At 49.6% G+C, this 15,046-nt stretch overlaps 6 protein-coding genes across 6 annotated transcripts; 3 read left to right on the top strand and 3 right to left on the bottom strand.

Moving 5' to 3' along the window:
• Positions 1-38: 38 nt before the first annotated feature.
• Positions 39-2,376, top strand: N7489_004322 (putative GTPase NOG2; the record flags this gene model as incomplete). The annotated part of the gene is made up of 3 exons (XM_056710074.1): positions 39-295; positions 360-1,107; positions 1,531-2,376. 3 exons carry the CDS (start codon positions 39-41, stop codon positions 2,374-2,376), a joined length of 1,851 nt encoding a protein of 616 aa, XP_056568495.1.
• Positions 2,377-3,041: 665 nt separating this feature from the next.
• N7489_004321 (uncharacterized protein) lies at positions 3,042-5,508 on the bottom strand (the record flags this gene model as incomplete). Its single annotated transcript, XM_056710073.1, has 4 exons — positions 3,042-4,089; positions 4,145-4,711; positions 4,761-4,785; positions 4,836-5,508. The coding sequence occupies 4 exons, from the start codon at positions 5,506-5,508 to the stop codon at positions 3,042-3,044; spliced, it is 2,313 nt and encodes a 770-aa protein (XP_056568494.1).
• Positions 5,509-5,890: 382 nt separating this feature from the next.
• Positions 5,891-8,015, top strand: N7489_004320 (protein kinase IKS1; the record flags this gene model as incomplete). Its single annotated transcript, XM_056710072.1, has 2 exons — positions 5,891-5,946; positions 5,993-8,015. The coding sequence occupies 2 exons, from the start codon at positions 5,891-5,893 to the stop codon at positions 8,013-8,015; spliced, it is 2,079 nt and encodes a 692-aa protein (XP_056568493.1).
• Positions 8,016-8,300: 285 nt separating this feature from the next.
• N7489_004319 (uncharacterized protein) lies at positions 8,301-10,737 on the bottom strand (the record flags this gene model as incomplete). Its single annotated transcript, XM_056710071.1, has 5 exons — positions 8,301-8,429; positions 8,498-9,820; positions 9,900-9,931; positions 9,993-10,612; positions 10,673-10,737. The coding sequence occupies 5 exons, from the start codon at positions 10,735-10,737 to the stop codon at positions 8,301-8,303; spliced, it is 2,169 nt and encodes a 722-aa protein (XP_056568492.1).
• A 422-nt stretch (positions 10,738-11,159) lies between these two features.
• Positions 11,160-12,219, top strand: N7489_004318 (uncharacterized protein; the record flags this gene model as incomplete). Its single annotated transcript, XM_056710070.1, has 2 exons — positions 11,160-12,049; positions 12,108-12,219. The coding sequence occupies 2 exons, from the start codon at positions 11,160-11,162 to the stop codon at positions 12,217-12,219; spliced, it is 1,002 nt and encodes a 333-aa protein (XP_056568491.1).
• An 852-nt stretch (positions 12,220-13,071) lies between these two features.
• On the bottom strand, positions 13,072-14,847 carry N7489_004317 (prefoldin-like protein; the record flags this gene model as incomplete). Its single annotated transcript, XM_056710069.1, has 1 exon — positions 13,072-14,847. The coding sequence occupies one exon, from the start codon at positions 14,845-14,847 to the stop codon at positions 13,072-13,074; it is 1,776 nt and encodes a 591-aa protein (XP_056568490.1).
• Between the last annotated feature and the right edge of the window lie 199 nt (positions 14,848-15,046).

Genomic DNA, 15,046 nt, shown 5'->3' with positions numbered 1-15,046 from the left:
AAGAAACAGAAGCGATTTTCCCTTGGCCCGTGCACACAATGTCTTGGCGCCAAAAAAAAATAATTCCTTCGCCGCCTTTTATTTTCCTTTTTCTTCTCTTTGCACTCTGCCACTCTCTGTGTTTGGTCTTGCCTTCGATTTTTTTTTTTCGTCAGGCACTTACTTCTCCTTTCATATTTCAACCCACAACCGCTATCATGGGTACGGGAAAGAAGGAGGCCGCACGTAAAGTGCGGCAGGGGAAGCCCAACGATGGTATGGGAAATGTCAAGACCAAAGGTGAAAATTTTTACCGGTATGTACAGCCTCAGCCAAAATGCCTATTATTGCCCAATAACCAATACTAATTTGCCTTCCAGTGATGCCAAGAAGATCAAGACCTTGAACATGTTCAAGGATGGCACACCGCGCCGCAACGCACAAGGTGACATCACAGTCGCCGCGAGTTATCAATCTCGAGAGTTGCCCACAGCCCGCATCGAGCCAAACCGTAAATGGTTTGCTAACTCCCGCGTCATTTCCCAAGAGGCTCTAAGCTCGTTCCGTGAGGCTGTTGCGGAGCGTGCTTCCGACCCGTACCAGGTTCTTCTCAAGACCAACAAGCTCCCCATGAGCTTGATTCGGGACAATGATAAGGTCAACGGCCTGAAGCAACACCAAGCTAAGATGGCCATTGAGACTGCTCCCTTCAATGATACCTTCGGCCCCAAGGCTCAGCGCAAGCGCGTCAAGCTTGGCGTATCATCTCTCGAAGACCTCGCTGGCCACACAGCCAAGATGCAGGACTCCTTCATCGAGAAGAATGATGAGGGAACTCATGCTGATGGAAGTGCGATTGTTCGTGGCGATGACACTGCCGCGGCCGAAGACCTGGGTCTACTTACCACATCTCGTGAATCTGTCTTTTCCAAGGGACAGAGTAAGCGTATCTGGAACGAACTTTACAAGGTCATCGATTCTTCTGATGTCATCATCCATGTCCTGGATTCCCGTGATCCCGAAGGTACCCGTTGCAGAAGTGTTGAGAAGTACATTCGCGAGGAGGCACCACACAAGCACTTGATCTTTGTTCTGAACAAGTGTGATCTCGTCCCCACTGGCGTTGCTGTAAGTTCCATCATTTCCCCCTTTAAATATCTTTTTATCACACCGTTCTTGCTGTTCTTCCTTCCTTTTTTCTTTTTTCTTTCTTTGTTATTCCCCCGTTCCATCGCTAAGTCAAGGCCTCTTCCTGCGACTCCGGTCGTGCACAACTTCGGTTGTGCTTGTTTCAATGGAATTCCGTCTGTTACAGCTTTGGTATATTAACACTGGCCCGCACCGAATTTCGTTATGAACCTAGGTTGACTTGCTTTTGTCTTGAAAGCCTGTCGCAAAGGGCCAGCTGTGTTTTGTTTTTGAGTAGAAGTCTGTTTCTGCCTATTTGGTGGCTTTGTAGCAGACTTCTTAGTAACATCCCACACATTCTGCCTTTACACAATGTTTCATTCATTGCTGGTGACTGGTTGCTAACTTTGCATCTTTGACTAGGCCGCTTGGGTTCGTCACCTTTCTAAGGACTACCCTTGTCTTGCTTTCCATGCCAATATCAACAACTCTTTCGGCAAGGGCTCTTTGATTTCACTGCTTCGCCAGTTCTCGTCCCTTCATTCCGACCGTAAGCAGGTGTCTGTCGGTTTGATTGGCTACCCCAACTCGGGCAAGTCTTCTATCATCAACACTTTGCGAAGCAAGAAGGTGTGCACAGTTGCTCCTATTCCGGGTGAAACCAAGGTGTGGCAGTATATCACCCTGATGAAGAGAATCTATCTCATCGATTGTCCTGGTGTGGTCCCGCCCAACGCCAATGATACCGAGGAGGATATACTTCTCCGTGGTGTCTGCAGAGTGGAGAATGTCCACAACCCAGAGCAATACATTCCGGCTGTTCTTCGCCGTGTCCTGCCCCGTCACCTTGAGCGCACCTACGGTATCAAGCACCAGGAGAACTACCTCGACTGGCTCGCACTTCTTGCTCGCCAGGGTGGTCGTCTCCTCAAGGGAGGTGAGGCCGATCTGGATGGTGTCGCCAAGATGGTGATCAACGACTTCCTTCGTGGAAAGATCCCTTGGTACACACCCCCACCCAAGGGTACCGGAAAGGGTGAGAAGGGCGAGAAGGATGAGCAGACTGTCGAGGGTGTCGAGGGCCGTGAAGGTCGACTTGGCGAGATGCCCCGCAAGCGCAAGTTGGATGAAAACAACGAGCCCGCTGCCAAGGATGCCGAGGCCGAGTCTGAGTCTGCTCAGGACGAGGCCGTCGATCCCGAAGACAGCGATAATGATTCGATCGCCAACTTGGAGGTTAGCGACGTGGAGAGTGGCGAGGAGGAGTGATTGATCCATTAGTGTTCTCTACGGCACTCGAGTGTCATCCCCATTCCGCCCTACGAAAAAACAGACAGTCTGCCCCCGTGAGATCGGTTGTGCTAGCTCTTGAAACAACAGAGCTTCTCGCCGAGTCATAACTCCACATGTCCCCATGAGCGGACTTGGCTCTCCATAAGGCATTCGCCATGTGCTTTTATCGCACAGAAGTTTGAAGGCTGCCTTGCGACATGTCGCCCAGGCCTGATGAGGGCCTGTCATCCAAAAGCCGCGTGATTAATCGTGAGCATCCCAGTACATAATTTGTACAACCCTAGGAGTTTTGGTGTTTATCAGTCACTAGCTCCAACTCAGATACCCGATTCGATGAGGAATCAAAATGAATGAAAATATTTCTCACTTAAGAACCTTTAACCTTTCAGTCCTTCACATTAGATGTAATTGGTATCTTCGTACACAATGCTCTATACTAATCCAACCTTGCCGCGGCTGAGACACCCGTGGAAAGTACCTAGGTAGGACCTCGGGAGGTTCATACATGTGTTTGGTTGTGGTTCTCTCCACTCTTCAACCATGGATTGAGACTGGAGACAGAAACGTGGCAGAAAATAGCGACATATTGGTCAAATCCATCTTAACTGAGCATCTCTATCAACATCGTACTCACTTCCACGTCATTTTTTCAGTTGATCCTTCCAAGGCGCTGGACGGTCTAAAATGGCTTGAAGACCGTGGTAGTTCCGATGACGGGTCGGCACCATCCTCAAAAGATCAAGCACATTAAGCCCACTACCTGGATCGCGGATGGACGGATCAGCTCCAGCACGCAGGAGGATATCCACAACCTCAAAATTGAAGCGAAGGCTGGCAATCCACACAGGTGTGGCTCCAATTCGGCCACCCGGGGCATTGACATCGATGTCTGGTTCGGAAGCAAGAATAGACTTGACGACTGGAACCATACCAAACGAGGCAGCGTAGTATAGAGGATGCGTTCCGTCAATGGCCACAGCATCATTCGTGTTTGAACCAGCCGTTGTCCGCAACAACATCTGCATCCACATGCCATAATTCCCCCTGCCGGGAAGAGACCTCGTGGCAAAGAATTTATGGACCATGTCTTGCTTTGGATCCCCAAAGTCGCAAGCAGCACCGTGTTGTGGCCAGAAGTTTGCGGCGTAGGCCATGAAAGGATGATCCTCTCGTACTCTGGATGGGTTTTCGGGACATGTCAGGTATCCCCGTGCAAAATTGTCCAGACATAGGTACGTGAGACAGCTGTGCATGGCTTTCTGGTCTGCAGTTGCAGGATCTAGGGCAAAATATTGGACTCGAGATGAGCGAATCCAATCGGACGTTAGAAAATCTTTGACAGACGCATGTGCAAGATTTAGATAGCCGTCTTGGTCCTCAGTGATGAGGCCTTGACAAATTTCAAGGAGAATATGCGGTGGGACAAGCATCATATCCTCATCAAGTGTCTTGCTTGTCTCATCCGTGACTACGATTTCGTTGAGACTCCTCAGAGTAAGAGGCTGTTTGGTGAAGCTGAGCCAAAAGAGGGCCTCATGAGCAACCTTCCAATCATCAGGGGCAATTCTTTCCAACATATTTGCATATGTCTCGCGTAAGGTCCCTGGGAGATTCCGTAAGGCCTGTCGCATCGCCCTTACAGATCGCTGCGTGCTTAGATTGTCCAGAGAGAGCTGGACCCAGCGGAATCTGCGAAGAAATAATTAGACCACCGAAAGCATAGTAAGGTCGACGCTGTACTGACGAGCCATCGGCATTTCGAAGGAGGGTGTATTCAATCTCCGCTTGGAAATCTGGCGCCAAATTTCTCAACGTATTATCGGTCTCAAGTCTGTATTTGATGAAGGTATCAATGTCCCCTCGCGACTTTCCGCTTATGTTTAAGACATATGCATTGTGGTGCTTGATGGAACTCATGGTACTTGTAGTGGTTATAATCACGCGGATGTTTGTAGATAGATTGGCAAGCCTGACAAGGGATGCTTCGAGGAGCTGCATGTCATGGCTTTCGTTGATTGCATCAACCATGAGGACAACCTTTGTCTTTTCAGAAGCAGACTTGAGGATGGCAGCTTCGAGAACAGACAATTCGATGGGGAACCTATGCGCCTGATTCTTTGGACCTTTGTTGTAAACAGACCGAATCTCATCCAATATTGAAGGAACTGTGCCCGTAAGCTGTGCCACAAGTGATCCTAGAACATTTCTTGCATCCTGGGAGGCAAAATCGCTAATTGTGCAGTAAAAATAAGCGAGACACATGGATTGGCCTTGAGAAGCCATATAAGTAAGTTCGTCGGCAGCTTGCGCACTAGGGACGTCAGATATAAGAAGCAACCCAATTGCGAAATGGGACTCACAACAGCGTAGTTTTCCCAGTTCCGGCTTCACAACTATATCAGTCATACGTCTTAGATATTGCAATGGGTACGTACATTTTCCCAAAAGGAAGAAAGCCCGATTTTCGTCTTTATTGAGAAAAGTCTTCAAGTGGCCGTCGACAAACCATCTGCCAGTTCCATTTCTATGCCTTTTTGACGCCCGCAGATGAGAGCTTTCGGGGTTCACGGGAGCTATCCATCGCAGAAGCTCTCTGTTAGCAAGTTGGTTCCGCTCTTGAACTCGAATCTGCAAGTCTTCCTTCAACGTGTTTGTCAAATCACGAATCTCATGCTGCATGTCCCGATCCACCGAATTATGGTCTGCCATGAGAACCAGTATCAACCACGATTTGACTCTTTCCAGGCGGATCAGATGCTCGCTAACTTGTGTTTGCGTAAATGGCCATTTCAGAGTTTGCTTGAGGCGCTTGAACTTGGTCTCGGCCGTTTGCAAGTCCAGCAGTAAAGATTGGAGGAACTCATTCGTTGTATGCAACACTCTCGCCAAGACATCTCGGTCAAATGGGCTTGTTTCTAATTCCTCGCATTTGGGGCTATCATCTACCTGTGCTGACAGGTGTTCCAAGATCCCTTTTAGAGCAAAGAGCTCTTCGCTGAGTTTGCGCACTTCGGACTTTGCGGTTTGCACCGTTTTGGCATATCTGATCAAACTCGATAACACACGGCTGACCTCTATTACAAGACTGGTAATAGAAATCGGGTCCATCGGGATTCAATCGGGCAGGAACTGGTGTTCTGTGTATTTGAGGTGATTATCCAGAGCTGGAGGCTGTGTGTGTCGTGTAAACTGTACCCCACTCCAGGGCTCATAGTGTATATAGCCGCCAGTGTGGCTATTTCAGTTTTCGTGATGATTCCCGAATTGGGTCGCCATTGGACTGCAATCTCGAGTTGTGCTGGGATTTGATATAATTAGTCTCCATTTTTATCTCATTATCCATGAAAGAGTGCAAAACAAGGAATGTAAGGAAGGTTAAGGAAGAGATATTGACCGAATGGTCGCTATCCACCACCGTGTCCTCACCGCCCTTGGCCTACATCGTCATCGATGGCAGCTCGCATTCTCATTCCCTCACATCCATGCCAGAATGCCCGCCGATATGTCTATGGTCCCCTATAATGGGGCCAACCGTGATGTTGTTTTGTAAGTGGTCTCCAACTTTGTGCTACGAGTTATCTAACTTCGACAGGCGGCACAATGACTCTGTGGTTGTCTTCGACCATGATTCTCAGCAGCTCGTTCTCCGCAATACGTCAGATGAAGACATCGACAATATGGAGCTGGCCGACTGCCCATTCTGCCATCGCTCAATGCGCGATAATGGTAGAGAACGACATTGTGGGGATACTGAACCCGAAGGCGAATTCGTTAACCCAAACTACTTTCACATGCTCAACAATAGCCTCCCCAGCTCCGCAACATCCTCGACCCCTCCTTCTCCACGCCATCGCCTTGTTCAGCCCGCACTTCCTCGTGGCCCTAACAATAACAGGCTCGCCGAATCTACCTCGTCGCCACAGCCGCCCCCGCAGGGAATTTCCTCTGCCGCATTCAGTCCAGATTACTTCAAGAGGTTCTTTGTGGAGGAACGAGTGTTAGGCAAAGGTGGAAAAGGGGTGGTCCTACTAGTGAAGCACGTCCTGGATAGTGTGTCCCTTGGCCATTATGCCTGCAAGCGAGTCCCTGTCGGCGACGATCACGAGTGGCTGGAAAAAGTTCTGGGCGAAGTGCAGCTGTTACAGCATCTCTCGCACCAGAATCTTGTTTCGTACCGTCATGTTTGGTTGGAAAATGCAAAGATAAGTACCTTCGGCCCGAGTGTGCCTTGCGCATTTATCCTACAGCAATACTGCAATGCCGGTGACTTGCATGATTATATCTGTGGCTCTGTGCAAACCTCCACCACTGCGCAGCAATTGAAGGATCGCCTTCGCCGCAAATCCAAAGGCGAACCAGAGCCTCGAACCAAACTTGGAGGAGCTCGGACGCTTCAGCTAGATCAAATCTATTCTTTCTTCCGTGATATCACCTCTGGACTCCGTTATCTTCACGCCAACGGATACATCCATCGTGACCTGAAACCACACAACTGCCTGCTCCACGAGACAAATGATGGCATTAGAGTTTTGGTCAGCGACTTCGGTGAGGTACAGTCTCAAAATGCAATGCGCAAGTCGACTGGTGCAACCGGTACTCTTTCATATTGTGCACCCGAAGTTCTTCGCCAAGAATATCCTGACGGACCATTTGGCAATTTTACGTTCAAGTCTGATATTTTCTCCCTCGGAATGATCCTGTACTTTTTATGTTTTGCAGCTCTCCCATACACCAATGCCGACATCATAAACGAAGAAAAGGAGGACTTGGATCAGCTCCGTGCAGAGATCACGAGCTGGGCCGGATTTGATCACGCACGAGCTATCCGCTCCGACCTCCCTGAAAAGCTGTATAAGTTCCTAGAGCGCTTGCTCTCGGTTGACCCCGACCGCAGGCCCTCTGCTGATGACGTTTTAAATGGCATTCAAGTCGGTGCCAACTCCAATGAAAAGTTCCGCTTCAGGAAAACCAGCACAGGAAAGTCTGACCTGCCTGGGGCTCGAATCCGCCCATTGGATAGCCAGCAGCCATCAGTAGAGCGAGCACTCTCTCCCACCAAAAATCTGCGCCGGAATCCAACATCTTTCCGACGCGACTCGAAGTCTGACTCTAGTCATTTTCGAAGTAATACGGCGCCTGTGTCTGATACCAATCCAGGGGAGAGTCCTTCTGTCGTCCCAGACCAAGACAAGATAATCCGGCATCGCTACTCTACTCCATCACCGTCATCCCCAGCCCGACCCCCTCACGAATCATCACCGCTTCTCGATCCGCAACCCCAGCCTCAACCAATCCGCCAGCATCATCTTCTCCCACCCCCACCGAGCCGCTTCCCTCTCCTTAATTACCTAGCATTTAACCCATTCCCATCATCGTCTGTCTTAGAGCTCACTCTCTTCCTCGTCAAGGTCATATCCCTTCTTCATCCATGTTCGCCGCTGGCCGTTAACCCGTGGATCCTTTACCCTCTCCTCCTCTCTGCAGCATTTACTTTAAGAGCCCACAGCATTCAAACCCAGGCCCTTGCCGTCTTTCTGCACCTACTTGTCGTCGGTCTGAGTTTCCGTCTAGGTGCCCTATGTATCAGGCGCGGAGACTCGGAGATGAATTTGTGAATACTCTAGTTTTAGTGTGCCTTGCATCTATTTCCCGGCCCCTTTGATGTACATTTACATGACTGACACTACCACGATGATGCCCCTGTTATCTTTTAACGAGTTGACGAGATATTCCATTGCATAGGCAAGCAGCTACCCTCAATAGTACAAGTGTTACTTGGATTCACCATAGCAAAACAAACCTCGGAAGCAAATAGATATGCAGTGCGTTTAACACTTGGGTAAATTACACGTAGTCAGCCAGCTTTCCTTCCCTATCTCTGAGATACTTCGATACTCTAGTTAACGATACGTCCAAGGGTCAAATGCTCCAGGAACATCCGTAAATAACCCATTCATCTCATTGCTCGGATCTAACTGAAACTGAGGCACCTCAAGACCGGAGTTCTGGAAATATTGGTCCAACAAGAGCTAGGAGAGAGGAATATGGTCAGATATTATTCATAATCGGTTCAGTCTAGTCTCCATGAAGGACTTACCCAGTCGAGTGTCTCAGACCCATCAATCATTTCCGACATTGGCTCCATGTAGGGCAGCTCCGGGCTTACTGGAGGGATATCCATAAACGCAGCCTCGTCACGCGAAAAGCTAGCCTGACGCTCAGCCACCTTGCGAGCCATCAAGTCCAGCGCCAGCGACGCAACTCGAGATTCCGGCGAAAGATGGCTAATAGCAGCCCAAATCCGTTGGGAGGTCTTCAGTGCCCCAATCTCCCTCGAGACAAGGCCATGGTCTGCGCGCTCGTCTACAAAAGCTGTCGTATGAGATTCGAGACGCACAGATAGATCAAGACAGATGACCATTGCAGCTAGGAGAAAATCGTGAATTGTCAGTGAGGAGAGCATCCACTGGTCTTCTTGTAGACGGCCACCGGGTTGAAATGCTTGGTGCATGTCTGCTTGACGGGCGAGGATTTCAAGAGCCGCCTCTACGCAGAAGCGTCGTGAAGTCTCGAATTTGGCGTCTTGGGGCTCATAGCGGATGTACCGTCGGTGCAGAACAACCAGACCTTTCAGGTACAGGAGTTCGATTTTGCAGCGGTTCAGGATTATCTCGGATGAGTCCATAAGAGACTGGCTGGTGTCTCTTCGTTTTAGGAAGTCAGGAACTAGACTGTAAGCCCCTCTCATCTCGGCATCCAAAGTAAGGGTTCTGCTGTAAGACGGTGGCGCAAGAGAAATTGTATGTGCAACGATCTTTTTGAAGATGCTCATTACACCAGCCTTGGCGATACAATAGAGGACAGGAGTGTATTCCGAGGACGGCCGGGAAGTAGGCAATGCTGACATCCCGACATGGAGATCGGCGTCGTATAGATTCCTGGGAACATGGGTGTCACAACACTCAGCTGGTATCATGCTTGGAAGGCCTATCTGGAAACTCAAGAGCGCATCTAATTGGAATATATGCAGCCACACGCGACGTCTCATTTCGCCGTCAAACGGTGTCGTCGTTCCTGGAAAAGTGCTAGGATCACGGTGGTAGCCCATGCGGAATGCTAACCTCAGTATGATACCCATATCGAACCATTGTCGGGAATTGGTTTTCAGGTCGCCTAAGAAGCCACTCTGAAGATACAGAAGCAACGTCTCTAGTGCGTAGGCATTAGCCGTTCTATATCCTCCTAGCAGAAGGCACTGCGCCGTCTTCTGTTGAAGGATATCGGGCGATGGAATGGAACCATTCAAAACCCCATCTGCGTTCGCTTTCAGTCGAAACTGGACTGATACACTAAGTATAGCGAAAAGAAGCGCAATCCAAAGCACCGGAGCCTTTTGTGGTGCTTTCCAGAATTCCACATACTATCACGAGTCAGTTAGGACAAGGGATGTCCCACCGAGTAGCCGCGAAAAGGAAGTACAGCACAAATATGGGACTTACTTCATCCTGAAATTTCCCCGAGTGCACAATACCTGTCATTGTCCTAGAATCAGCCAGATATACATTGGAGGGTAGTTACAAATGATATCCCACCTAGTACCATGTACGGAGCATTGAAATATCGGGAGACCAACATATCGCAGATAGGGCGTGCGGGTAGCGAGGCAAGGATATCCTTAATTTCCAATCGCGTTTCAGGCTCAAGAGCAAGGCTCACGTCTGGCTGTCCACTTCCACCGTCGCTCGTTAGCTCGCCGAGCGAGAAGGGATCAACGGCAGACAAGCTTTCTCGAACTTCCTTGATATCCTCCAATATAGAAACCCAGTGACTAGACTCGACGTGACTAGTTTTACCATGATGAGCCTTGGTAGTACTGGGAACTGCTTTCTGTAGAAGATGTTGGTCTCCGGTGCGAGGTTCATCGCTCGCAGCCAGCCCGGGCGCGGCGATTGATATTCCATGGATATTAGGAAGGCTTCCATTCTCGTTAAATGCATGTGACCCTTCTAATTGTGGATGTGGGTTTGGTTGGGACACATTATCTCCGACAAATGACTGGATTGTATCCTCGAGACGCTTCAGTCTATCACTCAAGGCACGTTCCCTTGGAGTACGCGTCTTACCGCGTACAGCGTTAGAAGCGTACACGCAGTTAGCTTGCACGTTGCGTTTGATACAGGTATCACAGGGTTGAATTCTGTTGCATTTCAGCCTGGGAAAACGTGAGTCTATGATATCAGATCCGCGGATGTAGTATTTGATGCATGCTTACTTCCGCGTGCGACATGGCTCGCAGGAGAGAGGTGGTCGATTTCGTTTTTCAAATCTCAGAGACATTGTCCAGGAATAAGATCAGAACCAGAGACTTGGATTAATTTAGTGTTCAACAGATTCCAAGGTCATTCATTCCAAGGTCAGATCGGAGTATACGACAGAAGGGAAGGGCGAAGCGGAGATATTATCTCCGTCCCGTTATTTGACGGTATTGATACAGTATCTCCATAATTACACGCCTTTTTCCGCCAAGGGGACTATGTAATATATACGCAGTAGACGGAGATAAATAAAGCCCTACGTCTTTCAATGGAGAAATGTAGAATCGACTCGATGGATATAATAAACCCGAGTACCACAGGCTTAAATACAGGATGGTGCCCTATTTAAACCAGTGAAATCAGCAATCCATGGACGCTGGTTCAGGTTTTGAACAGTAATACTACTACTTGCCGACTCTTCTCAAATTCAATCAAGACGTGATCATGCCTTTACTCTCGTCTTTAGAGGGTATCTCATCAACAGTGCTTTCCAACACCTTCATCGAGCTCCCTTATCCCGAAGGCGATCTCAGCGGACAGACGATCATCGTATCCGGTTCAAACCAAGGCCTCGGTCTCGAGGCCAGCCGCCACCTGTTGCGCCTAGGCGTGGAGAAGCTGATCATGGCCGTGCGGGATGTGAAGAAAGGCGAAGCTGCAAGACAAGAACTATTGCAATCCACCGGCCGCGAAGAAAGCTCAGTCGAGGTGTGGCTGCTGGATATGGATAGTTATGTCTCAGTCAAAAGCTTCGCCAGCCGTGCCGCAACTCTACCACGTCTTGATGCTCTGTTGGCGAATGCCGGGCTAGCTACCAATACATTCAGTATATCGGAAGAAGACGAGAGAACCATCACCGTCAACGTGGTGAGCACGTTCTTGCTTATTGCCTTGCTTGTTCCCAAACTGCGAGAATCAGCTTCCAAGTTCAATATCACTCCTCGCATCACCATCCCAAACTCGGCTCTGCACTATACCGCTCCTCTCGGGCAGTTGGATCCTCAGAATGAGGACGGTATTTTCAAATCGCTCAGCAATAAAGAAGCTTCCAATATGGCGGGTCGATACCCATTGTCAAAACTGCTGGTATTGTTCGCTGTGCGTGCGTTTGCAAATCATTTCGTACAGAGTGAAGCGCCTCTGGTTATTATCAACACGCCAAATCCCAGTTTCTGCAAGTCTCAACTAGCGCGGGAATCGGATAATGTCGGTCTCCGTGTTAGCGAAAAGCTGCTGGCTCGTAGTACAGAGGAGGGCAGTCGTGCTTTGGTACATGCGATCATGGCTGATGAGGAAAGTAATGGGCAGTATTTGACAAACTGTCGCATCCACAGGTCAGTCGGTTGCTGGTGTCTGTTTAGGAAAATCAAGTTAGCTAACTCTGTTCTCCAGTCCATCTTGTATCGTGACCGATAGTAAGGGGGTTATGATCCAGGAAGCGTTTTTCAAGGAGCTGGTCACTAAGTTGGAGAGGATTGCCCCAGGCGTGACGTCTTGTTTTTGAGGCCATGTCATCCTTCGTTTGTTGATATGCTGGGAACCATGTCGCATTTTGATGTGCTTTGTCGTCGGTAGATGTAGGTTTATGACAGATAATGAGGTGTTCTAGTTATAAATACTGAGAGTTCAATCCCTTTTGTCTCAAAAGACCAGACATGCAATCGTGTAGGTCTGGATAGACGCGAGATCAGTCTCAACATAAGGGTGGAGATACGATACAGGAGCATCAAGAGAGGGACTACATAACAAGCCATCAAGACAGGTGACAGACGGGAATAAAAAGTCGAGAGACTGAGTGCATTCACTCCAGATTAAACTATATACAGGTGATGTCGAGAGGAATAAATAAACCACACCTCCATCTGTCCATCCTACAGGCAGTCAATACTCCCGTAGTTGCTCTGAAACCCCCCGGAGGAGAAGAACGAGTAACATACGATTTCTCTCCTGTTCTGATAGAATTGAAGGAGTGCAGCCAGAGAAGCTCTCTTTTGGTCTTGGACTTCAGTTGGTGAGTGATACCACGGTTTCCCATCTCAAGAAGAGACAGGGGTATGCACCTTGTACTTCCTTGAGGGTAAACCCAGAAGGAATTGGAAGCCCGTTGGTCAGAGGAAGAAAGGAGAGAGAAGAAGAAGAAGAAGAGAGGGGGGGAGGGTTATGATGGGGACTAGGGGGACTAGGGAGACAAACAAAACAAACAGTAGAATCATTGGCCAGTTGATACCAAGAGAGTAAGGACCAAGAAGGATAGAGATTTTTTTTACACTAAACAAATCTAGATCTTGATCAGGAATAGAGGGGGAAGCGGCAGAGAAAGAGAGAAGGGGACGCCCTCCACTCGCTCCACATCCTATCACGCGGGATTACCTCTCATTCGGGAAGCCTTGAACTTGCTCACCCGCTTAGGCTCATCTTCCTCGGGAGGGAGAATATCCTGTTCCTCATCGTCTTTAGGTGAGCCGTTCATGCGTTTTTGCATGTTGAAGAACTCCGACGCAATCTGCTTCTGATGAAGCTCCTCGTCGTAGTGATCCGGTTCAGGGGCCACTGCGGCCCCAGTTTTAACCTCCCGCTCAAAGACCTTGTCGGCTAGAGTTCGGTCATGTGGAAATTGAGGCGGAGCAGGTTTCTCGATGATATCGGAGATTGGTGCGGAGAAGGGCTTGGGCTCTTTGGGTGTCGCGGGGAAGAGGACAGGTGGTACCGCAGATGGAGTTGTATTAGCCTGTTTGCGAAGGCGAGATTCGGTAACTTCTGAGGGATTTGCGATTGTAGCCCCAGTAGTAACAGATTCACTGCCGTTACTACCTGGAGCGGTGGCCCGAGCACTTCTGAACCGCGACACCTTCTTGGGAACAGCTGGTGTGGTTGGGGTGGGCTCCGGGGCCCGGCTGGTCCGTTCAACAATGGAATCAGCGAGCACCTGAGGTTCGTCCTGTGGAGCAGGAACCTTCTCAGCGGTGGCCGGGGGTGCGGGAGCTGGTGCGATATCAAGATCATCGGCGAACGCAACCCGTTTCTTAGGTTTCTTCTCTTTGGTCGAAGTTTCGACCTCGGCAGGTGTCGCGATATCTTGCTGCACTTCCTCGGGGAACGTCTCGGTATCCTTGCCCATGTTCATCAGGCCTCGGGCATTGAGCTTTGCCTCCAATTCCATCATCTGCTGATGATATTCCGCCGGAAGGCGATTGTGAGAGCGGCCGTATTCGTCTTCGTTATCTTCCTCGTCATAGTCGTAATCGTAGTCCTCGTCAAAGGAAATCTCACTTCCGGACTCATCCATTTCCAACTCTGCCACAATAGCTCCCACCTCGTTGATCCCATAGTCGAGCATTTCACGGCGAAGTCTTGCTTCTTCTGCAGATTCATTCACATCCGTGACAGGCGGCTGCATGCGATCTTCGGCAGTCACCACAGACTGAGGTTGAGAGAATTTCAGGGATGGGCCACTTGGCTCTGTAGTTGCGTTGTCGCCGCTCGAGGAACCGTTCGGCTGGTCTCCAGCCTTTGAACTGGCTGTCTCATCAACCGCGCTTTCAGCTGTAGCATCGGCAGGTGTTGCAGCAGTCTTCTCCGGCACACTCGTCTCCGGAATATCCTTGACACCAGCCTTCTTCAGCACATCCAGCAATTCCGAAGCCTCATTTCCAGGTGTATTGATCTTGCTAGAGACGACGTTTCCGTTCTCATCAAGCTCCTCCATAATTTCCTGCATCGGGAAATCCGCACCATCCTGCGGCGGTGGCTGATCACTCAAGACCAAAGCGTCCAGCTGATTTTGGGCCTTCGAGAGCCTCTTCTCCATAGTCGCAACATTCTGCTGTACGTAGTCGATGCGTCGTCCGAGAAGATCAACCACTTGCCCGCGAGACCGCGTCACACCTTGCGAACCAAGTATCACCTGCATTTCCTTCTGGTCCACCAACGTGCCTCCGAATTCCAGGGCGACGGCGAGAAATTCGTCTGTGCTGGCATCATCTTCTAGATTGCTGATCTCCTCACGGAGTCCATCGTATTCTGCTTCCCAGGTTCGCCAGTGGTAAAGCGATTTCTGAAGTTGGAGGATATTATCTTCGAGGGCGAGGCGCTGCTCCTCGAGAGCGTCGAGGTTGGGGTTCGGTATCCCCATTATTGCAATAAGCAAAAGCTCAGCGGCAGCTTCACAGTGACAATGTCGATCTAATGAAATGGAGAAAAAGAGAGGAGTTGCCGGAGGCAAAAAAAAAAAAAGTCGCAAAAAGTTGACGATGGCGTGGTCCGTGCGCATGGATTGCTTATCAGCCTCAACCCAGTCTTGAGGTCTATCTCTTCCACGTCACTTTACTCTC

Source organism: Penicillium chrysogenum (genome assembly GCF_028827035.1).
Source record: "Penicillium chrysogenum strain IBT 35668 chromosome Unknown utg000002l_segment0_segment0, whole genome shotgun sequence".
NCBI classification, from domain to species: Eukaryota; Fungi; Ascomycota; class Eurotiomycetes; order Eurotiales; family Aspergillaceae; genus Penicillium; species Penicillium chrysogenum.
Note: the sequence above shows the minus strand (reverse complement) of the source record. Positions and strands in the feature narration are given on the sequence as shown.